Here is a 25059-nt window from a genome sequence, read left to right on the forward strand (position 1 = left end):
TGTTACTATTAAGTTTGGTGCGGCGTCATTGATTGCTATCACCTAGTCTATTAGAGTTCAAGCACATCATTCCGTCCGACCATAGGGCTCAATTTAAAGGTGCCATGGTTCGTAACGAGCCGAGGTTGGGGATACAATTCGCTTGACCAGTTTCTATTAATACAGCGCCCATGGACGTCTCGCTATGTGCGCGAGATTCTAAGTTTAGCTATCCCATAAATCTCTGTATCTGTAGGACCTGGGTTTTGGGACTTATAAGCGCACCCCCGGTCAATATGAACGATTCTTAGAGGGCCGAAGTCATACATTGGCATGGGATTGTTAGATATCGTTGCTTTATATGGAATGGAACATATATCGTCTCCAGTAGAGCTACTCGGCCGCCTACTTGAACACGGAAGATGCACTAATAGATCAATTGTATACAATTATATCTATAGCATTAAGTACCTAAGGTACACAAATACCTTCTAGGCCACCGCGGCTTAACGACCGTGATATTAGTCGCCTACATCACAACTGCAACTCAATGACTGTACGAACGATGGTGACATGTTCAATATACAATTGTGTTAAGTTAGGGGAGCATGTATTCGGGCAAACGATACCGAAAAAAAAAAAAGAAAAGAAAAACTCACCGATTCTCACCTAGCTAGAGCTCAACGTCTAAATTAGAACATTCTCGGTGTCTCAATAGTTACTATAACTGTTGAAGGAGAAAAACAATTGGGTACTGTCGGTGCTATAACCACTTCGCTCCACAGTCACCTCCAATTCGTCCCCAAGCCATGTGCTGGCCAGGTAGATATATCAAACATAAATCGCGCGGCGAAAAAGAGCTAATGAACGCTCTTGTGTCTCCTGCTGGAGTTAAAATTGAAAACAATTTCTTAATAAAAACGCCAAGCTGCGTGATCAGCGAAGAGCACATGGCTCCGTCGAGGTAAACGAGATGAGAATCTCGGTTCACCCCTCATAATGAAGCCTAACTTGACCGCCACGATAACCCTCCAAGTCTCCAACGTTCAGCAGCTTCTTGGCGCCCAGTTTTTCGCTTCCATTTTCCAAGAGTTAGCGAATTGCGGCTGTAGGCCAACTCAATATACCCCTGTCCGCTAATCAGGACTAGACGCCCCTCGAGGTCTCAACAGCAATAGGCATTGGCGAAAATCTAGGACTATTACCAAAAGCATACCGTTAAGGTCCAGGGTTTAGTTCAGCTGGGGAATCGTCGTGACTAATAACTCTGATTCAGCCCAGGCTAAGGCTAATGAGGCATTATATAGTGGCTTTTTTTTCCTGGAGATAGAGAATCATGCGAAAATCGGCGGTCTTTGCTCGCCTTCTCATCATGCGTCGCCCTCGTGTCTCCTATGCCTAGGACAATAACTTCTTGATTGATTTGATCCAAACCGCATCGGCATTCAACGTCGGAAGTCATGCAACGGAAATTTAGAGAGGACGTCTTATCTCCATGTATGTACCTTTGCTTGGTATACCAAATTATGCCAGGCGTGTGTCGATCAAAGACTAATGGCGCTAATTTATACCTCTCACCAAACCATTGTGGACTGAATATCCATAATGTTCATCCAAGGGACTTTTGCTCATTGCGCTTACCAACTTGGTACTTAGATAGTCACGCCCGAGCCTATTCGAACATGCCAAGCCTCTTGATCGGAAAAGATGACTGAATATTGGGGTCCTAGGACAAATATGACAACTCAGCGGATTGGTGTTATAACCCTAGATATGCAGCTCCCTGCGTGGGAAATGAAGCTAGCCTCTTGGCTTCTTCAGCCCAGTGAGATAGACCAGGTTTTTATGGCAAAAGCCCTGTGCTGCCTTGGGTCCTGAGTGAGATGAGGTCGAGTAGAAACGCGATGATAAAAGGAGCGCGGTAACCCAGACACTGTTACGGTCGACTTGCTTTCTTCCAAGCGCCTCTTTGATTTTACATCGTTCAAGTCCCAAGTACCCGCCTATCAAGCTCGTTCGAGTTCCATCTGAAATATCGGAATACAAAATGCACGCCCTCACTCTCGCCTTATTTGTTGCACCGGCCGTCATGGCCGCGACGCCACGAGCGCGTTCTGGCTTACCGAAAAGCTTCGCTCAATCTAAGTTCCTTAATGTCCTGGCAACCTGCGACGTAGGCCGCGTCCAGTGTGAGAGGGGGTGTATGCCCTTCGACGCTGAGTGTTGTAATGACAACACCGACGAGTATTGTCGGAAAGGTTACTACTGCATACCTGGCGCATGCTGCCCTGAAGGTGAAATTTGCAGCGGATCCGGCGGAGGCGAAGCCGAGTGTGACATTGGCGAGACTGAATGTGACGGTCTATGCATGCCCTTGACCGGGACATGCTGCAATGACGGTCTTCATTATTGTCCCGACTTCGGCAAATGTACCAGCGATGGATATTGCTGTGATATTGGCGATGACTGCGACGAAGGTGATAGCAGTGGTAGCATCCCCACGGGCTTTAGAAGTAGCACCGCAACTGATGATGACGTGACGTCCACCACGAGCCTCACGACAACAAAGACGAGTACCTCTACTACCCATCACCACACCTCGTCCAGCACTAGCAGCGAGACTAGCAGCGAGACTAGTGAAACCAGCAGCGAAGAGACCTCGAGCGAAACGTCTACTACTGCAGATTCAACCACCGAAACGCCCGTCACTTCTGCTCCTAATGCTGAGGTCACTACAAGCGTATCCCAACAGGCCGGCGGCATCTTCACAGCTGATGGGAAGATAGCTGCAGGTCTTGCCGTCGCCGCCGCGTTGCTGGTTTAAGGCTATCCAAATATGGTGATTTCTTTGAACATGATGGCGATTATAGTCGAAAAGGGGACTTCGATTCTTGTCAAATATTTGGATGGTCTAATGAATATGGCAAATGGGATGAATAATACTGGATAGTTAACACCTATATACCCGGAATAAAAACTTCTTACCGTATGACCTCGTTTTTAAATCGTCCCGAGTCGTTTCCTTGTCACCAACTGCCATAGTCAGCATGATCAATTACCTTCTACTGACCAGACTTTATTCGATCTGCTCGGTTATGATGATCTTGAACTAGAGTATTGAATCCATCACGATAGTACTAAAACCAATTATGAAAACCATTAAGTTTCGTAACTAATAAAGCTTCTTTTCTCTATAAAGCCAGCATATAATTGCGCTGTCAAAGTCGCGGACTTGAGAAGAAAAAGTTGAAAGAGATCAATATAAGGCGTGGTCAAAGTTGCGAAACCGATGAACGGATTAGTGGAGCTGTCATCCGAGTGGGGTAGGTACCTTAGGTACTTTATGGGCTGCTCCTCCACTGTGCCCCTGTTGCGTTTGATAGATTTGGTGACGTCACTGCAACGATAGTTCTCTAAGTTCAGATACCGTACATTTTTATAAAACTGTCAGAATTACATTATAGAAAGCAATGTGTTCCTAATTTCACATACCTTTATCTACATATTCCAAGTCAGAGTCAATAACTGTAATTGAAATTACCGATAATAATTTAAAAACAATGTCAAGCTTCACAGCCATCCGCCTAGCTCTACGAGCTCGATCAGTAGGAGGAGCTCCTCTGGCATCAGCCACCTCGACCCGTCTGGTGGTCGCAAGCAGACATATGCATCAATCGTCAGCGCCACGCTCCCCTTATAAAGATGATATGGATCGGGAGTCCCTCAAACCCAAGACGCACGAGTACACGACGAGCGGGACGGACGAGGACGTCGCTGCCAAGCAGGACGCCGCTTTCAACCCGAACAAGACGGATCCAGACACCGAGAAGAACACCGCCGCCGCCGAGAGCAATGGTAACCCCTTAGATGGGAGTCCCGCGGATAAGGGCTTCGCCGAAGCTGGTAAGGGCAAGTCGGAGGATAAGGCGTACGGTAATCAAAAGAAGGCAAGCGTTGCTGGAGATGCGCCCAAAGGCGGCAAGATTTAGATAAGCTACCTGTTCCTGTTGAGAATAATGATCTGGGAGGAGGAACTGGTATTTAGCCTAGGTGTATTATATTTCGCGCATCATGTTTCGCATTCCACAGTGGGAGTTTAGTAATTGAATCAGGTAGTTTTTTTGGTGGATATCGACGCAATCCCACGATCTCGGGCAATACTTGCCACAAACTGAGCTCATCTCATCATAATACCCCTAACGGGCTCGCGATTCATATTTCGGGGGAGAGGGGGTATCGCCCTACAAACTCCAATATCTACTTCATCTCTTCTTTCCTTAAAAACGTCTATCCGCATTCCCTTTAACCATATAGCCCGTTCACATCATCTTCGTCTTTGTCATCATCCTGCGGGATTTCGATAACCTTCTTTTTGTTCAAGTCCGCTCTGCACATAGGACACGTGCCCTTGCTCTGCAGCCACGGCCCGACGCACTCGAGGTCGAACCGGTGGCTGCCGTGGCACGGCAGCTCGACGACCAGGGGGTACGGGTCGTCGAGAAAATGCTCGGCGCAGATCGGGCAGCTGTCGTCCTTCTTGAGGCTCTTCCGCGGCACCCGGTCCAGCGTGTCGAGGTACTCTTGGCTCACGCCGGGGATCGACTCCGGAGGGGACCGGATGTCGATCTCCAGCGCGGAGATCAGGCTCCCGAGGAAATCGCGGTTTTCCTCCGTCGGCGCGTCCGCGGATAGGGTCTCGAACTGGTCCCGTAAAAGGTGGAATAGCGCCGCCGTGTCGACGGGCGTCGGGCCCGTGTGTTCCCGGTGGCTTCGTTGATTGGCTGTCGCGGGATCCGGGGATATTTGATGTAGATGTGAAGTAAAGCTGGACATATCGGGGCGCCGGCGATGAGGTGGACGGTCCGAAGGCTTAATGTTGTGTTCGACTGCATGATTTTTTTTTTCGTTAGTTTAGCTAATTTCCCTTTTATCATCTATCATTTGAGCTAAGGGTTACCTTCATAAGGATTACTAGCCATGGCGGGCGAATAGTTTGCGTGGTTAAAGCTGTGATTCGTTGCGGTGATATGAAGGGGTAGCAAAAAGGGTCTTTCCAATCGTCAAGTTGTATAATAGCCGCCTAGGTAGGTAGGAAGTAGGTAAGTATTAAAGATTAGTTATCGGGTTGTTCTATCGAGTTTTATAAATAGAAAAGGCTTAGGCCTTACGTGCTCAGGTGTACGTAAGATAGCTGATACCTTCCTTAGCTGAAGCTTCAATTTATTTGCCCCGCGTTATACTAGCTGCAATTGGGACAGGCACGCTACCTAAGCCACGCGTATTTTGGGGGTACTCCGAAAAGTACTTCCTGCCTTATCTAGTATCTGCATGGTGATAAAGAAAAATGTCTCTTTATTGAATTAAGGGAATTATCGGGTCTGATTCCAATAACAGGTATCAACTACAGCTTACAAAGTGCACACACATTTATTTCTTAGCTGATTCTTCAACTTCAACAAATAAATCTAAGTCTCATGAAAAGACGAATTGCCGCCTCATAGCTTTGTCTTCACCCACGCAGCAGCTTCGGGGGTAGTCGCGTTGAAATATGCCGTATGCCAGTTATAATCCATACCTTTCCCACCACCACAGACAGGGTCGTCAGCAAAACACCAGGAGTGTAGTAATTCTGAGAATTTGTTCAGAGATTCAAGTGCGGACCTTGACCTTGGCCAGATCTTTTTTTTAAAAAAAAAGCAAATCTGTTAATATATGATACGAACTTATGCGCTGCTCGTCGACTGTGTAAGTACTTACTCCGTTGCCGCCAGCACCGGTTCCCAAATTGTAACTCTGAGAAGCTGTGTGACGCACGTCGCCGAAGAAGGTCGCTGCCACAACTGGAAGATTTAGTTAGTATATACATTATATTTCTATGGATATGATATTTAGGACTACGAGATTACGTACTTTTATTGCCGGGCGAAGTCTCGGGCGACAAGGGCGTGTTGATTTTCTGCGTGCAGCCTTGGAACGAGCCGCCGCCCCCTCCAAGGATGTCGCCCACGACGTGTCCTCCTTGGGAATAGCCCGTCAAAACTAATTTGGACTCGGGGCAGCTCTTAGCGTATGCCGTGATCTGCGCGGTGCCGTTGGTAACACCCGCAAATGCCGAGTCGCAGTAGTTCTCGTACGTGGCGGGATATATGATATCTTCATACCCGCAGCTCGACAGGCCTTCGCATACTCTGGTGACGAGGTCCACCTGCCGGCCCGGATAGGGCTCAACTGAGCCGCGGGCTATGAAAAAATGTACGTCTTCGCACTTAGTTTGCCGCTCATCGAGATTGACCGGTGTTGCGGCGACAGCCCCGAAGACGGCGGCAAAGACGAGTGACCTGGTGAGCATAATTCCTAGTCCTTACTAAATCGCTTTTTGGAGTTTTTGTTATTTGTAAAGGGGCAGCTAAACGTCCACGATCGAGGGGCGGGACACATCTTATACTTGACCTGTTAATGTTTTGACTTCTCCAGAAGCAGCATAATGCCACTTGATTAGAACCCATGCCGTTGTAGGTTATAGTGTTTTTCGTACTTGTGCCGGATCCACTGTCACATTATCCTCCCAGGTTTCGTGCTGAGAACTTGGGAAATGATACCTTAGATCCTTGCCCAAGAAAATGGTGGAGGCTTTCATGCAATGCCGACATTTCATCTGGTTAGCCTTTTATGAAAGAATTCGGAAAGAATATAGCTTTATTAAGCAGGTATTCCGGGCTAATGGTAAGGCATCATTGGAGGAAAATTGAAGATTGGGATTATAATTAAGATCAGCTTCCGATTTGATTTTAGTTTCTAACAGCTTTTACTACTAGGAAATGTTACTGTCGTTCCCATCTTTGGCCTTGAACTGACACATGTAACATCCGCGAATAGCCCGTTACCCTTTTCCATATTAGGATGTCAGTTATCCAGTCGGCATCGTGTACCGGTAATTGAGTCAAATGCACCATTAACAGAGCAATGACTTGTTTTTACAGCTATGTCGCCAGTATTTTATACAAGTGAAGTCCATGTAAGCGTCTAATTAAGGATATAGAAAATAGACATAAAATCTAGTACGCAGCTACCATGGTTCTGTTGTTAACGTGTTGAAATTAGAGACTTGTCTTAAGAGCAACAATAATGCAGGGGTTTTTATCAAGACATAATACTAGTCTTATTGACTGGAATCTTGTTCCCGGTCCTTCATAGTCAACACCGAGCAGAAGCCCCTATCCAAGATACCAGGCCCCGAGTAGATATACAAATAGATAGAAGCATCTTAGGTACCTGTTATAAGGTACCAGGTATACATACCTAGACCTATAGCTCATTCGTATTCCCTTCATGACTTCCTCATTCATCATCCCCCAAAGCCATATACATACTCCTATCCTACCTCGCCCCACCCCCCCTCCGTATTCTCTCAAACTCCTCGGCCAAAAATTCCGCGCTCTGCACCCCGCCAATCACGTACCGGTCGTTCACCACCATCGTAGGCACCGCGCGCACCGCCAGCCCCCGCGGCGACGACACCTGCGCGACCAGCGCCTCCACCGCGCGGCCCCACTCCCCGCCCGCGTCCACCAGCACGCGCCGGACGTGCGCGGTCGCGAACCCCGTCGTCGCGGCCGCGATCGCCGCTAGGGTCGACGCGTCCGATATGTCGCCGTCGGACTCGTGGTGCGCGCGGAAGAGCGCTTCGAGGAGGCGCAGCTGCGGGGCCGGGCCGTGGGCCGACGTGCTGCCGTTTATGGCGGTTGACGGCGGTCGCGGTGAGGAAGACGGCGTGGGTGCTCCCCAGCCGCTGCGCCCGCCGCGGGGGGGCGTGGGAGAGCGCTCGAGCGCGAAGCGCAGGAGCTTGTGCGCGTCCCGCGTGCTTCCCGTGCGGCCCGTCCAGGCAAAGTTTATCCCGGCTGCCTCGCCGAGACTAGCCCAGTACTCGGGGCTTCGGGTTCGGGAGATGAGGTAGTCGGATTTATCGTATGCTATGTAACGAGTAGTTAGCTACCTGGCAAGTAACCGATCTATCGACGAAGTAGCTCGATGTAGTTTTCCCCGTGGAACAGCTTGAATAGGAACGTTTATATCCAAGAAATAAGACCGTTAGGAGAATATGTCCATTCATCGGTCTAATATCCGTCGGCATGTGATACAATGAGCAGCAAGAATAGACGTATAGACGTACTGTATGTACCCGTCCAGCAAAACTAGCCGCGTACCGGGTTTCCTATTCTTGTGCGCCTCTAAACTGGGGAAGTTGGATAGACTTACCACTTCGAGCTGCCAGAGGGTGGAGTAGAAACGGCAAGCAGACGATCTCGAAGGTTGCGTCAGGATGACGAGCTCTATACGTCTCCATAGCAGCCTTTAGGTTCTTAAATCCGACATAACAGTATGGGCAGATAACGTCTAGGATAAATTCGACCGCGAACTTCGTCGTCTCGGATACACCATTGGTCTTAGTCACTTCTTCCTCCTCTTTTACCGCTGTATCTATAGACATCATGTCGTCGACTGGCAACAGCAAATCTCGTATGCTCGCCATAGTTTCTCCGAATGTTGCAGCTGTGTTGATCGTAGTCAATATCAGAGGTCCAGGGCCGGACTCCTAGAAGAGTTGTATATATAGGCCCTGAGAAACCTCTTAATTTCCTTCTACAAGTGACAACCTTGCCCGGACCACCACCGGAAGGTGAGCGTGGGAAGAAACTCGGATTTGGATAGCAGGAGTCTCAGTATTAGGAAATAAGAAAGATGTATGTAATAGGGGCAAAAGCCCAATCAACGACTTCTAACCACATCCTCAAAGGTCTCATCTTGACGGAATATTCGACGCCGCAAGACATGAATAAATAGTTCTTTAATATAACCCTACCCACGGTAATTAACCCGTACAAAACCTAACTCTGGTACCAACAACTCCATGGCATACATACATGTTACGAAGAAGCGCGAAGACAAGACGCCGGTTTCCTGCATTAGCAGTCCAACAAGGCAAAAAAACAAGAATTAAAAAAACTCTTTAGTTGAAAGATCACATAATCAGAAAATCAAAATAGGGTTAAAAAAATTAATCCAAGAAGCCAAGCTATAATAGCTCTAATCAGGAATGCGTTGGCTAACTGCGCGATGATACGCGGAAGGAATAGGAGATAGATAAAAAAAAAGGGGGGGGAGGAAAGGGATTACATATTACTACTTGCGTCTACCCCATTATGATCACAAATCAAAAAATCGCCAAAAGCTTCCCTCAATACATAGTACTTACTTAGCTTAACTCTTAAGACCTTTTTTAAAGCCTCTCCTCCACCCCACGCACCGTACATGTACGCCATGCAGACAATCCCACCGCCTCAAAGTCGGAAGTACCTATTTCGTCACAATCGTACGAGAAACCAACCCCCGATGAAAAAGCTTTTTTATTCATTTTTGTTTTTTGTACATGACCTCTCTCGCCAAGATAGTAAAAGGTACCCTTAACCTAAGTACGCATTACCCACGCGCGGCAGATGGAGCCGAGCTGAGGATCGACATCACACTTGATCGAGAGGGCCCCTAAAATCCCACCCGCATGAGGTATTGTACCTACCGGCGTACCTAGGGTCCCTAACCTAAGTGAGTATACCTATTAGGTACCTACCTGGAAGCCAATAGGTTAGAGGTATCCACTCTCTACCCGCGCGCCCGGGTTTTAGCGCGGACGCCCTGTGTTGGAAGCAAGGAGAAAACCGATACCTAAAAGATGGGACTTGTATAACCTCCATCTACCTCTTACGCGATAACCATCTCCATGTGATATGTTGTATGTTGGCAACTAACAACCCAAGATAGAAACCAATAGCTCCATAAGAATACCTACGTGGTTCTATACCTCATACTTAATATAACTCAATCACTTCTACCGATATTTCACCATAGGTACGAAGTTAGCTGGATAGAAAAAGGTATGCTTCGATTTGTACGACGTCCTTCATAGATAGGTATTCAGCACAACAACTAAAATTCCTGTACTAGATGGTCCGCTAATCATGCATTCAAGACAAGCCCCTATTTTGCGCTGCCGATTTTTTTTCTTTTTTTTTTCTTTCATTCTTGATGCTCAATACCGGCGGACTCGTCTTCTTATCGACGTACCATCGCACTGTACAAAATGTGCCTTTTCTATAGCAAATCCATCGCACCATGTTTACTATTCACCACAAGAGTAAACATTCCTAAAAGTCCCCGATCCGAATATTTTCCTTTCCTTATCCTTAACTTCCTTCCTTCCTTCCTTCCCACCGGTGCCGATCTATGCGTATTATCGTGAAGACCGCCGGGCCGACCAGTTTATGTCGAATCGGCAGAAAGAAGCGAAGTCCAAACTGGCCATCCTCGTCCCAGTCGAATCCATCAAGTGAGACGTAGGTAATGGGCCCTTGGTATTATTAAGTTCCACTGGTGGCGCCGGCGGCCTATGACTCGGCCAACTAATGTGAAGACCTGCGCCTCTAAGCTGAGCTAAGTCAAGACTGCCTCGCAGTGGGATTCCTGATCTGAAGCCTGAAAACAAGACCCTAGAAAAGACAAACGCATGTGGCAAACAATCAGACCTGCCGTACCATTGGGTATTGAGCCTTCCATAACACAAAGGGAAGATGCAAGAAACAAAGGAGATCTATGCAAGATCATCGTAAGGGGGGAATATGGCCCCGTCGTAGTGCCATCCCACACCGCGTTGGAAGCCATCCTACTGACTAGCCCATAGCTCGTTAGGACGTGGTTTGACGTCATATCCTGCTGAGCCTGGCTCTGTGCTTGTTGCTCGTCTGATTTGCGCGCTTGAGTTGTAGTACATCTGACCCAGGTTGTTACTACTTAGGAACGGCTGATCTGGATCCGGATACACGTAGCTATTGCCACTGTTGCTATGCGTGGGTGAAGCCATATGAGAGGGCGATTGCCATCCTACACTACCCATATGCGGACTTCCAGCCGTGCTACCAGTACCTGACTGATGTGATTCCACACTCGGCTCCAGCGTAGGAGGTGGCGGATATACTGTCGGGTGAGAGGTAGGTCGCATGCCTGCAGGGTAGCCCGGAGCCGAAGTAGGACTCTGTGACTGCATATCGGTACGGATGTGCACCGGGAGCGAACCATTACCCACGTACGCATAGTCGCTATTGCGCATCGCATTAGCAGCAGCAAGCTCAGCACTAGGCGACATAGACATATGTCTTTGGCCTGGAGAAGGAGAGTTTAGTGGTGAACCATGGTTAGACCCAGGGTCGCCTTCACTACGCGCCACGCGGGCCGCGGTTCTGCTAGCCTGAGCTGCTAGAGCATTGGCTGTAGCTGCTGCTGCTTCCTCAACTGTACCAGAATGAGAATTTTGGTGGCGAGTCAGGGTTGTCCTCCGAGTGAACGTCTTTTGACAGTTGGCATAAGGACACTTATACGGTCGTTTACCCGAATGGATACGCCTATGTCGTGCTAATGAGCTGCTATCACTAAATGGCTAGAGTATCCAAGTCAGTATATCTTCTGTACGAAAACGAACATGATTAATATCAATACCTTGCCGCATCTTTCACACATGTGGGGTTTCTCGCCAGTGTGCACTCGCTGGTGCACTGTAAGAGCTGACCGTTGGATAAACTGCTTTCCGCACCCCTGAAAGTCGCAGACATGAGGACGAATACCGCTGTGGATACGCTCTGGGATATGTTAGAATCACCCCGTTGAATCTTCAAATGAATAAAAAACTTACCATGCCTGGCTAAATCACTACGTCTTGCAAAGGCCTTTTGACACGTGCTGCAGGGATACGCTTTATGTTGAGGTTGGGGTTGTTGGGGTTGCTCGGGAGGCTTGTTGTAAGGCATCGAGAGTGGGTGGGATAGGTGTGGCATCCCAGGAATCATCATCGTGTGAGGCATACTAGGGTCGGATAGGGCCATCGTAGCATGCATGGCAGTGGGGGAGCCGTAGGGCCGACCGTTACCCATCCCATTCAATGCATCTAATTGTTGGCCGGGGCGGGGTCCAGAGTGGTAGGAGCTCTCGGATCCGTGCGGCGAGTTTGCACGATCCATCCCGACCGGAGTCAACTGTGGATGGGGAAGAAGTTGATGTTCCGAGGGGCCTGAGGCTGCTGCTGCTGCTGCTGCCGCCGCTGCTGCCGCCGCCGCGTTTTTCTTGTCCAACATGTTCGTGATATTCATCACCTCTGATGATGGCGATTTGGACATGGCGTGGCCAAAATAAAGCCCAAGTTAGCCAAATCACGCCTCGCACGTACTAGAGAGCAAAATATGACTATCACGTCTCCACCGTGCTGCGGGTATTTATAGAGGAATAAATATTTCTTCCCTTGGACGATTTCAGGTGAATAACAGGCCCCGATATTCTAATTTCAGTAGAAAGGAGTCGATATAGTTCAGATATCTGGTTTGCATGGGACGGCAAAACACAAATGATTGGCTTTATCACCAACACTGACAAGGGTTTGGGTCGTCAAACTCGATACGCGTTAGTCGTGACCTGGAAAATTGTAGTCTAACACTTCGGCGTTACGTGAACGGCTTGCTGATATATTGGATACTAGTTGCGCACTCTTGAGTCGGCTTATTTGCAATCAGGCAACTTTGATGCGCCAAGTTTTTCCAGTCGGATCTCGAGGAGAGTCTGCACAGCAGCACAAGTAGCAATATCTAGGGTAATGCTTTTTTCCGATTATTATGAATGATGACAAGGGCGGGGCAGTGGTGTCGCAGTAGTATGCCGTGGGAGCTGAATCCGTGAGGATGTGATTGAAAACGTCGAGTGATGTGGTAGTCCAGTCAAGATTTCACGTTTCTTTGGGGCAGTATGAGGCGAAAGATTCGCGATCCTGACCAAGATAAATCGAGTCAGCACTCTTGAAATAATATGGTTCATTGAATAAGAATAAATTGGTCATATCCGTAGCACACGAAAGATATGAGGTAAAGTTTGTTAACTTGGACCTCGTCGACAAAGCTACCTTCTAAGGTAGCACACCAAAGACTTCTGTGATGCATGGATACCTCGAGCTTCACAGATAGCAAATGGGTCAAAGCAAACCGCCACTATAATTGCGGCGCGTGACAAAGAGTGGTCAGATCGTAGAGCAGCTACGGCAGCATATCGTACAAACCGTCCAAAGCGAACGGGCTATAATGCTGCAACAAAAGCGCGTGATAGATCTGGAGCTAGGCAACTAAAGCGGGAGGGAATGGGGCAGCTGGTGATCCTAACGTACCTCGAGGAATTATTCGGTGTTTCTTAAAAGTTTAACGGTAGACAACCTAGGCGGAACAAGAGCGCCGCTACTTATGTTAATTAGTTTTTTAGACGGCCGACTCAGAGGAAAACAGATGTTGACGAAAGAATTTAGAAAAAAAAGAAAAAAAAAAGAGGATGTGTGACGGCGAGGGAGGAAAAATAATAGAGGTGATGAAATAACCAAATCGATGTTATTTTAGGTAAGCTTGGTCGAGGGAGGTTTGTACTATGTATTGAAGTACATTGGTACTTGAATAGGTACATGCGTCTTGGTACTTTTTGATATAAATTTGGCGGTGGGCGGTGGGCGGCGTGCGTGTTAGCAAAGGCTGGTGGTAAGTGCACTGTACACTAAGATGGAGGTACCTAAGGGGACGGACGCAGGGGCCACAATGCGCAGAAAAAAACGTCGCTGTGGGTACCTCAGGTAGGTAGTAAGTGCATGCATCAATCTCTAAAATAAAACACTGCACGAAAGCTATGCACTCACCTAGTACTATAGGATGTAATTGTCTACTTAATATATATAAGGCATTTACATATGTAGATATCTAATTACATTTATATTAGTGTGAAGATGTAAAAGAATAGAAGAAGAAGAAAAAGGAAAATCTACGTATAATAATATTAACTTTCTCTCCTTTTCTGACCTTAGATAGATATGTCCTTTTTAGCCCCTGTTCATTTCAATGAAGGTCCAATGAAACCATATTTTAATAGGGCTACAGCTACAAGGGTACCGAAGTAGCGTATGTACATGCGCGTACAATGCGCTAAGGTTAGCGTATCGATAAAGTAAAGCACGCTAAGCATCATTTGGCTTTTTCTAAGCTTTTTTCGGTATAGAGCTTGTTTTCTGGAAGCTCGAATCCCTGTTAGTGAAAGCGAGAAAAAGAAATAAAAGAGGGAATTAAAAATACAAAAGAGGTAAATACATAGAAAAAGAAAAAGAAGAAAAAGAAAAACTTTCGGGGTCTTCGCGGGTCCGTCCCGATTCGGTACATTAGGTTAAGTGCCTTTCATTTAACTGATTTTAAAATGTGCATAGAACTTGAAGTGCACATATCGAGATACCTCCATTTATATCGAGATGAGTTCTCTTTTTATCATACCCGTTCTCCTCATCTGTAAGATCAATATGCGAACTTTTAAGCATGGTACGTGTGTGCTTAACTGCTAATACTATGGTTTGCTATGGTTTGCTATAGCTTGTGACGGGCTTCTATAGGCTGCACTGGTAAATAGGTATGTAGATATCAAACGCATAATTCGATCATGTACCCAGGCCACCCTCCAGGACCCAGGAGAAGGAACCGGTCAGAATAACTGCTTACCTTGGCACCAGGCACATTTATCATCCTGGCAAGAAGACCCATAGAACGATAGAACGGGACCCGCTCATACCATCCGCGATATTGGCATGATTATCTCCCCCAGACGTGCCATTGTACATAGTAATTGTACATAATCACTTTACTAAAACAGGTGAAACACCATTAAGGGTGAGCCTCTAAGTTAGGTTAGGTACGATACGAATGCTGAAGTCTACTACGTTAGGTATATACGGGGAATGAGACAGACCAGGCTACTTTTCTATACGGGCAACATCCCACTTATCTCATATACCTAACGGCAACTGACACCACGCATCAAAGGTGCATACATGAGGCATATGATATACATACATACGCTACATCATACTTAAGTCTATCCAAAACACATAAACTGCCGGGGTAGTACACATGTGCACATAAGAACGTATGCTCATATCTTAACGCTGTGCAATAGGTACTGTACCCAGTGCACTCGGACGTCGGAAGTAAGCATCTCGGGAAGACTGGTGATAAATCTTGGTAAGGTGACGAATACTGACTGCCCTGAGCAATGGAAAATACCAGTTACCAGTTACCAGCCGGTGCAGCTACTTTGACCTCGGAGCTTCAGGAGCCTAGACCTTTAACAGCAGCTCGAGAGTCACCCAAGAGTTACCTAAGGGAGGACCTGGGATTTTGGCGCGTACCGGAGACATGGTAAGAAGGTAAAGAATTAATGAGACGAGCGAAATATCCTTGTAAATAGGATGTACCTATAACGGCCTATCTGCTTGTGCGGCTTCTATGGGGACTCATCGTTTCCATAAATAGGGACCTGACCACAAACCAGCCACTAGACACGGGGGTGCATTCCGCTCAGTGACCGCAAAGAATACCAGGTAAAGGACCAGGTAGAATCGAAATTGCATATCCAGGCTTAACTGTATGATGGTAATCATGGTAATCCGGCCATAGTAAATTCGGGCTATTATGCAACAGGAACTCCAAATGCTTGAGCTTCCCACGTTTTATTCTTTTTCTTTGTCTTTACCTAGGTAAGTTCTGGGTAAGTTCTAATCCCGACCCTGTCACCTTTAGCTGGGTAGATAGTACTTCACCTACTTCATCTTATGTGCCGGGCAGTAGAATGAAACGTTATAGTGTAAATACAAAGTACCAAACGACGATACCCAGCCCGATGGGGATCCGTGTACGAGGCGAATACGTACCTTAAGGGGAGGTACCTATATTGCACCCACCCTATTCTACTTCCCGACAGCCCGAGCGCAAGGAAGTTATTCTTCCTTTTTCTTAGCTGTTTCTGACGGTATATCCAATCAGAACAGAGTATAGACAAAGTACAGAGGTAAAAACGACTGCTGCAGCACTCTCCGCTAGATAGCTGATAAGTTATAATTCAGATATCGAATTTTTACTTTTGATCCCAACAGTCGAATACTGGTATCGTCAAATGAGATAAATCTCCAACTTAACACGTCACTTTTGCTCTTCGCGGGAAGACGCAGATACTGCCGGGAAGATCCAGGGTACGTTAGGTACCTACAGGCATCAACAACCTTTCTTACACTCTGTCTCGTACGGTACCTATTCTACTACCTAGTTTCAACTCCAACTAAACTCCAACTCAACCCCAAGATCATGGGGGGGAGGGCGGAAGCACCACCAAGTAGTACCTATTAGCGTAGCATTCCTATCAGCATTACCACCAGCTGAGAACAACGCAGCTTGTAGCCTCGTGTGATCACGCTTATCTTCAGCTGCTCAGTAAGAGTACGACACGATACGATACATAACCACGTTTTTGACAGTGTATCCTCTTTAAGTGGCTATGACACTGCCTCTGCCATCGCACATACGGTATGGTATGGTATGGTATGGATACCTGGGTAGCTGTGGGGAAAGGCAAGGGTTCCATCAGCCAATGCACCTCAGCGCATGAGGTTTTCAAGCAGGCTTTGAAATTGGCCCTAACCCCAACACAGTAAGATTCTGGAAGATTTCGAGAAGCGGAAGAAAAAGCGCTGGACCCGGACGTGCCAACATTGAAAGGGTTTTTACCCTTTTTCGAAGGCATCAACCATCAACCCCCCCCCCCCCCCCCCCCTTTAACATTGCGTGGACAGAAAAGATACATACAACGCCTCCTTGGACATCTAGAACATCTAGCCACAACATACCTAATTACCTGGCAAGTTACATTTTCTCCCCTCCTTATCCCATCAGTTATGACAACGTTTCGATCTGATTATTCCTTATCCCTTAGGCCGAGCGCTTTGCCCGGGCATGGTCCCCCCCCCTTGGCCTAGGTCAAGGCAATAGATCGTTGCTTGATCCGTGACATGGAAATCTCCCGCGCCTTGCTAGCGGCACCTTCATTTCGCAGGCATTACAACAATGACATCAATTGGTTCAACCATGTGAGTTAAAAACATTCTCGAAGCTTTGCCGACCAACCTGCCAAAAGCGGAGCTTGCCTCTGCGCTTGCGCTTCTATGACTTCCACTATTTTCTTCTAGAACCACACAAACTGTTTAAATACGGGCCTTGGTTGTAACTTATCATGATGTACCAGCATGTAACAGGCTATGAGGTAGGTAGTTTGTGTATTATAATTTTTTTTGGTGAAAAGAGCTGGTTTAACCATCGCCATCTCCTTTATTAAATTGCACCTCAAAATTGTAAATTCATTAAATGAATGTTAAAGCACAGCCTCAAACAGTGCCAGTCAAGAGAATATCATGAGACGTAGTAATTTCAGAAGTAATATATGCAGCTACTTGTTTATATTTGTTCCACAAGTAAGAGGTATCTATACAATTAAACTGGCTAATAAGGTATGCAGTTAATGAATCAAAATATAAACTATTGTGATAATAAATGATTTCTTCTTGGATAATACCCAAGCAGCATTAGATGTCAAGCAAGAACTTTAAGTTTCTTGTCTACGCCATATTAATGGGCTGTATGAGGTACTCAGTCACTGTGGCAGTATGCGTTAGCCAGTTTCCACCAACATATAACAACATATTCGTTGTGATTTGAGCAGTCTCCTCATCTTAAGATCTCAAGTAGTAGTTAACCCAGATGAGTTATCAATTAGGTTACTTCATAAGCCACGTAGGAAACGATTCCACCTGTAGTTATCTCCTTTGGGTAACACAAGATACTTCACATAGGAAGAATTGTAGTATATTCTAACTCATGATATGCCAAGTTTACTATAACGCTGGATGACTTCACGCACATATCGATTTGGAACTAAAACCCGAGCTATACATGGCGCCGGTCGAAGCCACGTTGCTAGTAGACATTAAAAACACATTCCTGTTCTAGTGCATACCTATCTATCAAGTAATACACTAGATAGCTTGGACGGATTTAGCTCCACATCGAGGCTAATATTTTGATACCAACTGCAAAGGTAGTATACATAGTATGTAATCGATGTGGTTCAAAATACCTACATAGTAATACGCTTGGGCAGAGCGGCTCACCAAGTCGTCCCAGTAAAAAGGGTAACTAAAATAGGGCTCTAACACTAAAATCAACTTGTCCTACTCCTTCAATTTTCCATAGCTACTCAGAAGGGAATCTCCGAATCAAGCTGAAGATATCCGAGCGAGAGATGAGAAGGTCAATCAGTATAGGGGGACACTATTAGGGAAAGGCGGAATTGAGAGATTTCGGCTCGCCCCGAATACTAGTAGCCATTACGATGTGAGTGGAACCTCAAGGATAGAAACGAGGATACATACAGCAACAGCACCCGCATGCCTTTCCTTTATCTTGTCCGCTTAACTCGCAATCAGCTTCCTCCAGTCTCCAGGTCTTACGGAAGCTACTATTGCTAGAAACTTGATTCGCTGAGAACACAACTGGTAAGGATATACTATCTACCTCATGGTTTGTTTAAACGATCACAAGTCTCATCTCGCATACCAAGAACAGTATAGGAGTATCTAACCACTAAAGAAGGGGCTCACGAAGTGCTTATTCTTGGACCCCCTTCAAAAGGGGTGACGCTTAGCTGGGATCGACGCAACATGAATACGTACATACCTTGGGTACCTACTTACCTAGACGAATACTCCCGCAGTAATTCACCAAGCGTTTGCTATATGATTTATAAGGAAGGTACCGAATAAGTCCACACTTACGCATGATACCTTCACCGCCCATCCCCATCTGGGCTTCCTGCCGTACATTGTAATGCACATACGGAGGCTCAACGGCCGGCGGCCACGGACAAGTTCTTTAATCTATCCCGAGTGCCGTATCACATCAGGTAACGTGTAGGAAAGGTTCTAATACCACATTAAAGAAGAGTAATGGAGGTGTCACCAAGGTGTTGTATTGTGATCAAAATATGACAAAGTCCAAGAATTAAAAACTAAAGTATTTTCAATACATATAATGTACCTATATGCAAATATTTATCCGTTTCATGGCTACCTGAGATTCTATAGTTGAATCCATAATTTGAAACAACTCGTTTAAAGATTCGACAATGCTGTTGTTGTAACAAAGTGTACAAACAAAAATAATATCAGCGCACATCATTCGACCACAGGCAATGCCTCGCAGTTAACCCTAACGCCCTAGCACACTGGCCTATCGACTCCATTCCGCTGAACAGGGAATGACCTTGTCTTCCCGGCACACGGTTCGCATCCGCGCCCCGTCCACTACTACACAGTAGCGGTCCAGTACGACCTTAAGCGAACCCAGAACCGGTGAGTACCCTGTCCTGAACGCCCCCCTTGCCTACCATTGTCACCCTTGAAGACCCTTCCTCTGGGTCGTCCGACTCTCTGGGACACAGAAATGCCCGAAGGAACAAAAAAAAAAGCACGGTTGCTCAGGCGCGTTATTCTTACATACATAAACACATATATAGTAACATCCACATAAACTTCGCCCGTTGAGCACAGCTCACATTTTAGCTAGTTATTACGGACGGGTTTATCTTTAGTGAACAGTCAACTAATGAGTAAGCTTCTCCGCAGCTAAGTCCGTCCGAGGGAGCAACTGTGGAAGCGAACGTTTAGACACACTTCGCTCTTCAGCAATAACAATGAAAAGCACCCACCCCGGCTCGCCCGCAAGGGCTTGAGACGTTGGGCCTAGTTTCGTCAAACCTCTGTCCTTGACGTCTCTAGCCATTTTGAGCGGGACCCACGGGCTTCTTTTCATTACAGCATCCCCATAATTTTCTATTTACGTCGACGTGCGTGCGAAGCCCGTCGGGCAGCAGGCCACGGCCTGTGAAATTCGTGAGGCGGTCGACTCTTTTTATTATTAGTATTACCTCTGGCTTCGCTTTGACTAATAACTGTGTTTTGAAAACCCCGAACTCTGCAACAGACATGTCCGTACAAACACTCGGGCCGAGATTACTTATTTTGTTCGAAACGACTATATGGAGACTTTCATGGTATATCAATAAAAAAGCTAATATTATAGAAAATATCGAGGAATACAAACATCACGACGATAAGTTCAAAATATAAAAATGGGTATAGTTATCTATCCTGTTAACAAGTATTGTATATGCCTGTCAGGTAAGGGTATCTACCAGGTACGTAAGGGGGCAATACTGTCCACGCATAAAGCAGCAAAGAGCTGTTGCAAGGTGAATCGACGACCTATCATTAAAGAGTAAATATTGGTAACTATCTAACTACTGTATATACCGCAAACTACTCTGAAGATTCAAGGCTTGGAATAGATGCGGTGGCACCTTAGAAGCGTAATTATCTTCCTGAAATCCTCCACCTTCGAAGCAACCGTAAATTAGGTATTGAGCTTCATCCTGCAAGGCATCCATCCTATTCCGGAAAAGAGATCGCAGACATCTATCAAAGACGAGTTTTTACTGTGTGTAGTATACATGTTGTATTAGAGGTACCTAAGGTAGCATTGTATCAACAGCATGCTCTTGTAGATGGACTCATGAGGTCGCCCCTTATTCTGAGTGTAAATCTCTTCGATACATATTATGACATACCTTAGGTTAAATTGGTATCCTGCAGCTACAAATAATGATACCAGCCACTATGCAGGACTGCGAGCTGCATACTACGTAGTAATAGTTGCAAAAAGTGTTGCAGATCCTTCATCACCTGCAGCAAAAGTAATATCAATATATCCCCTTTTGAGGATTACTATGTGATATATTTGTTTACAGGGCTTTTGCGTGACTCAAATACTACTACGCCTCGCGTGTGGTCCCCCACGAGGGCGCGTAGCCTTATGTTTTCAAGCAAACATCCCCAGGATACCTACCTACCTACCTATGCTGCCTAGCAATACCGGCCTTGCAGATTCTAAGATAGAAGCTGCAGTAGCGAGTTTCGCTCATCGTGCGTTGTAAGCAAATGATCATCCTAGATAACCTGCTACTAAGACGGGACCTGCGGCGTAGAAGTCGTGTATGTTGCGTGCCGTGGTCATCATTACCTACATTAACATCAAGGATCGGTAATAATGGCTTCTACCTAACCGACTTCCAGCCAAGTAGTATACATCACGGAGCTTTACCTACAAGTACCGAATAGTACTTCACCGAGGTGCGAAATCAAGCGCTGCATGATTCATGGGATGTCACCACAATTTCCCCCCGAATCTAAACCGCGTGCCACCTACGGCATGTCCGTTACTAGCCTGGAGAATCGGCAATTCTATTGGCATAACCCGCTTTGTTGAAGTTAGCTGAATCGATCGCCGACGGGAGCTAAGGTCGTGTAAGATGAAATTTTGCAGCGGCAGCTTGGCCCTGACTTAGGTAGACGATACTTTGTGCTGGTCTGCTCGATTTGTAAAAACTTCGTGTGGGGAAAGGAGGGTTGCGGATTGCTTCGTGTAAACAAAGATTCTAATGCCAGAAACCGATCATACGATCTCTTGCAGCACATATTAAGACTTGTGAGACTGTCGAGGTTCATAAGCATTACAGCATTGACCGGACCCATATCACTAAGTCGAGATGGGCGATAGGTAGTCTAGCGACAAATATTTGTTTCATGCACTGCTTATTCCGCTGGGTATTATACAGGTTGTTTGATCTAGGGCTGGATAGGTAATTCATTCTAAGGGGGCACACACGTCTTCGGGCTCGCCATAACCAGGTGAATGGAGTAACTGGATCGACTACGATGGGTTAGTGTAAGATTTTAGGTTGCCCTGCGCTGCTATTCTCCTAAGATATTCCTTCTGCCTCCCTGTATCAAGGTGCTTGTTATTCTTGGGAAATGTGCTGTTAGCTAGACCATGTCGTCTCCACCTCTCTGGTGTCCTTCCGCCCCCACGGGGCCTTGGACTAAGAGCTAAGGGAATACGCTAATAGTGTATGTCAAGCGACGCTTTGAAATTATTGATAAGTCCGTGGAACAACGGTATCGAGCGAGTCAAAATAGTAGGGCTTCCCATCGAGGCTATGGATTCGTCCGAAAGAGTTTCCCGAGAACCAGAGCTAATTTCCATTTAGGTGGGTTTGGCAACTTTTAATACACGATAGACCGAGACAAGGATATCCCTTCCGACCTAAAACAATGAATTCCCGCTCGAGAGAAAGCTGACCTAAGGATATTTGCCAACTTTTTGATGTGACTTGCGTTGTTCTGGAAATAATTATGTTAACGGTTGAAAACTGATTTTTGCGTACCCAATAAAAGCAGTATTTCCGGAATTGCAATAAAAATATTTTGATCATTGAATAATTATATGCCATTATATTGTTACGTGTTAAGCGATGTTTGCAATAACCCTGGCTAATAAAAAGCAAGCATTAATACAGGATAAGAACGTGAAGCAATTCACCAAGGACTACATTTTACAAAGCGTTAAGTTCACAAGTCTTAAAAGTGTTACTATAAAGACCAATATTAACACAACTAGATCAAAGCCATAACAAACTCTAGATATTCAGAGTAATTATGAAGATTGGAGATTGAGTTACTTACTCCCATAATGACATTATGGCTTCTTAGTGACTTCCATGTCTCTTAGTTAATGATCGAAGCGTGCCTTCCAAAGACGATGGCTATGACATATGGTTGAGAATGCCGAATGTATGCTACTATTCACGGGTATTTACTTGCTATTATATTACGAGGTACAATCTTTACGTAGTTCTTCTGCTGGAACATATCCTAAAGTGAATTAATCTCTCTAAGCTATAGGGAAGATTGGGACAGGTAGAATTACTACAACGAGGCTGGTATTATGCCCAAAGGCCTAGCCTTGTAGGGCTAAACACTGCTGCTGTAGGTAGCTTACAACCCCCTAAGTCATAATACAATAACTTGTTCTTATTGCGTACTACTTCTGTAAAATTCGCTCTAGTCCTTCTATATTCAAACCACTACAAGATCTTTTACAGAGGAATTTGTCCCTCCTAGCTTAATTCCAAATCGTTCAGCATGACAAGCCTTAATATCCCCCTTGATATTCTGTATGTAATAAATTTTGGGACCATAAATTCCTTTGCTGCTCTGTGTAGACGTATAAATGCTGATATAAAAGCCCCCTTTATTAGGTAGGTAGTCATGCATTGTAACACGTTTTATGCTGAGCTCCGAACGACGGAGTTTGCAAAAGATATATGCCAACGATCAAACGAAACTAAATAATCGCGACAAACCAACAATAGGAATACTGTCTCTCAGAGATGACCACCGAGAGATTCCATCTCTCATGCAAAGCGCGTGTGTTTGTGATTATGGCGAGTAATAACCTAACCTATTTCTACTGTCCTAAAACATCGTATACGCCCCCAATACCCAAGCATACACTTCGAACAGGTACTTAAAGAACAAATAATGAATGATCTTTTCAAAATTCCCAAGCCACCTGTTGTTTATGCCCGACTCCCCTGAACGTGTCTTGGCCAACCGGCACGAATCATTCTAATATCAAGGACCAAGTATCGCGCAAGCACTATCAAATGGCCCGCGGCCCGATACGATGTAACCATATAGGACGCTACTTAGGTTAGAACCGGAGAATTAAATCGATATCTCCTTCCACTGTAGAGCTGCGGAACGATCTACCTATCTACCGGTATCGAGCTTTAGGCGGAACGGAGAAGATACGATCTCAACATTGCATTGGACGGCTGTTCCAATGATAGTTTGATAGTAAGTATTCTAAGAAACTCCCTAGCCAGACACAAAATCATCATTTCAAGACGCTAATTGCTAACGAAAGTATTGTAATACTAGTTCATCTACACTGTCTATATTTATTCAACCGATACCATATTCAATCACTAGGTCCTCGTTCATCAAGCGCCGATATCTACCTCCAGTATAATAACTGCAAAAGGATTTAGTTAATTGCGAAGACCTACAATGGGAGAGATGACTCCATTGGAATTTAAGAGTTGTTGGAGCGGTGGAAGGGATTTTGTAGAAGCGATCGAATCATCTGTTACCGACCGACCACACTAAGTACCGCAATCCGCTGAAGTAGTAACTTTATGGGTTGTCTCCAAGCATACCTGAAATATTGTAGCCCATCGATATGGTTGGCCTTGGAATAAAAGGAGCTTGAACTAGTATAATAGAATAATATTAAAGAGACCACTGAATTGTATATTATCCGCTTGCTATATAGCAACTGCTAATACATATCTACAAACGAAAGCTGCCAAATGGCGTTTTATGTATCGTCGATAGAGCCTAGGTGCCTGTATTTCTGATAGAAAACAAGCTATTATGTGCTACCACTCGTGAACAAAGATATACAAAACTGATTAAAAGTACCCAAGGTAATACGATTTAAGTGTATTGAAAGAGCAGCCAAAAAGTGGCTTTGGTGGACTGCCAACGGAAGTCCTACCTTCCTGGTGGCTATTCACTATTGAAGGCACGACCACCACGACAACATAATGCGGCTAGCTGGTTTCTCCTCTTGATGGTTCAATAGGAGTCATTAGCAAAGTGCCTCTTTCTCATCCGTGAATAATTCCAGTAGTCTTCAACTTACAATAAATCGCAAGCCAGTCTTTTGACTTCTGTAGACCTAAATCCTTTCTAGTCAGGTTAGCTGGGCGCTTCCACGCATTGCAGAGCGGTCTTTTGTAAATTCTCGTTGCCAACATTATCCGCCCTAGGTTTTATTGCAGTTAGCATCATACACTGGTGTAAGGCAAGACAAATACCTTAGGTACCTCCTATTTATTTACCAGCAACTACGTGTTAGTAAATCCTATCGTTGGAATCTTAACAAGACGCCTGGAATAAGCAACACATTTACCATACGAAGCTTAAATTCCCAAGGTTATTAAGGGTTAAAGTCTGCTGCGGAGTATCGAAGCCATCTCTACACATGTCACTCAGCTTTATGAAATTGTATTTATACTTCCTTAGCTAGGTCGGTAGTCATATTATCCCTTGATTTTGATTAAGAGCCTTTTAATAGAAACCCTAAGAGCCGCTACACATGTTCGATCCCTTATAAAGGGTTTTTGTAT

At 45.6% G+C, this 25059-nt stretch overlaps 6 protein-coding genes across 6 annotated transcripts; 2 read left to right on the top strand and 4 right to left on the bottom strand.

The window, feature by feature from the left end:
* The first annotated feature begins 1860 nt into the window (after positions 1–1860).
* F4812DRAFT_30996 (uncharacterized protein) lies at positions 1861–3356 on the top strand. Its single transcript, XM_047931327.1, has one exon. It carries the CDS (start codon positions 2027–2029, stop codon positions 2801–2803), a length of 777 nt encoding a protein of 258 aa, XP_047795197.1. The 5' UTR covers positions 1861–2026; the 3' UTR covers positions 2804–3356.
* Position 3357: 1 nt separating this feature from the next.
* Positions 3358–4125, top strand: F4812DRAFT_30991 (uncharacterized protein). The gene has a single exon (XM_047931326.1). The coding sequence runs from the start codon at positions 3540–3542 to the stop codon at positions 3966–3968; it is 429 nt and encodes a 142-aa protein (XP_047795198.1). The 5' UTR covers positions 3358–3539; the 3' UTR covers positions 3969–4125.
* On the bottom strand, positions 4125–5187 carry F4812DRAFT_31000 (uncharacterized protein). The gene is made up of 2 exons (XM_047931328.1): positions 4937–5187; positions 4125–4865 (listed from the first exon to the last, which is right to left on the bottom strand). The coding sequence occupies exons 1-2, from the start codon at positions 4956–4958 to the stop codon at positions 4282–4284; spliced, it is 606 nt and encodes a 201-aa protein (XP_047795199.1). The 5' UTR covers positions 4959–5187; the 3' UTR covers positions 4125–4281.
* A 287-nt stretch (positions 5188–5474) lies between these two features.
* F4812DRAFT_464904 (carbohydrate esterase family 5 protein) lies at positions 5475–6394 on the bottom strand (the record flags this gene model as incomplete). The annotated part of the gene is made up of 3 exons (XM_047938388.1): positions 5890–6394; positions 5703–5819; positions 5475–5608 (listed from the first exon to the last, which is right to left on the bottom strand). The coding sequence occupies exons 1-3, from the start codon at positions 6326–6328 to the stop codon at positions 5475–5477; spliced, it is 690 nt and encodes a 229-aa protein (XP_047795200.1). The 5' UTR covers positions 6329–6394.
* Positions 6395–7243: 849 nt separating this feature from the next.
* Positions 7244–8761, bottom strand: F4812DRAFT_31041 (thioredoxin-like protein). The gene is made up of 2 exons (XM_047931334.1): positions 8236–8761; positions 7244–7949 (listed from the first exon to the last, which is right to left on the bottom strand). Exons 1-2 carry the CDS (start codon positions 8507–8509, stop codon positions 7357–7359), a joined length of 867 nt encoding a protein of 288 aa, XP_047795201.1. The 5' UTR covers positions 8510–8761; the 3' UTR covers positions 7244–7356.
* A 1671-nt stretch (positions 8762–10432) lies between these two features.
* On the bottom strand, positions 10433–12583 carry F4812DRAFT_31071 (uncharacterized protein). Its single transcript, XM_047931338.1, has 3 exons — positions 11717–12583; positions 11524–11663; positions 10433–11464 (listed from the first exon to the last, which is right to left on the bottom strand). The coding sequence occupies exons 1-3, from the start codon at positions 12195–12197 to the stop codon at positions 10694–10696; spliced, it is 1392 nt and encodes a 463-aa protein (XP_047795202.1). The 5' UTR covers positions 12198–12583; the 3' UTR covers positions 10433–10693.
* Between the last annotated feature and the right edge of the window lie 12476 nt (positions 12584–25059).

The sequence above is a fragment of the Daldinia caldariorum genome, assembly GCF_022478825.1.
Source record: "Daldinia caldariorum strain CBS 122874 unplaced genomic scaffold F4812scaffold_1, whole genome shotgun sequence".
Taxonomy (NCBI): Eukaryota; Fungi; Ascomycota; class Sordariomycetes; order Xylariales; family Hypoxylaceae; genus Daldinia; species Daldinia caldariorum.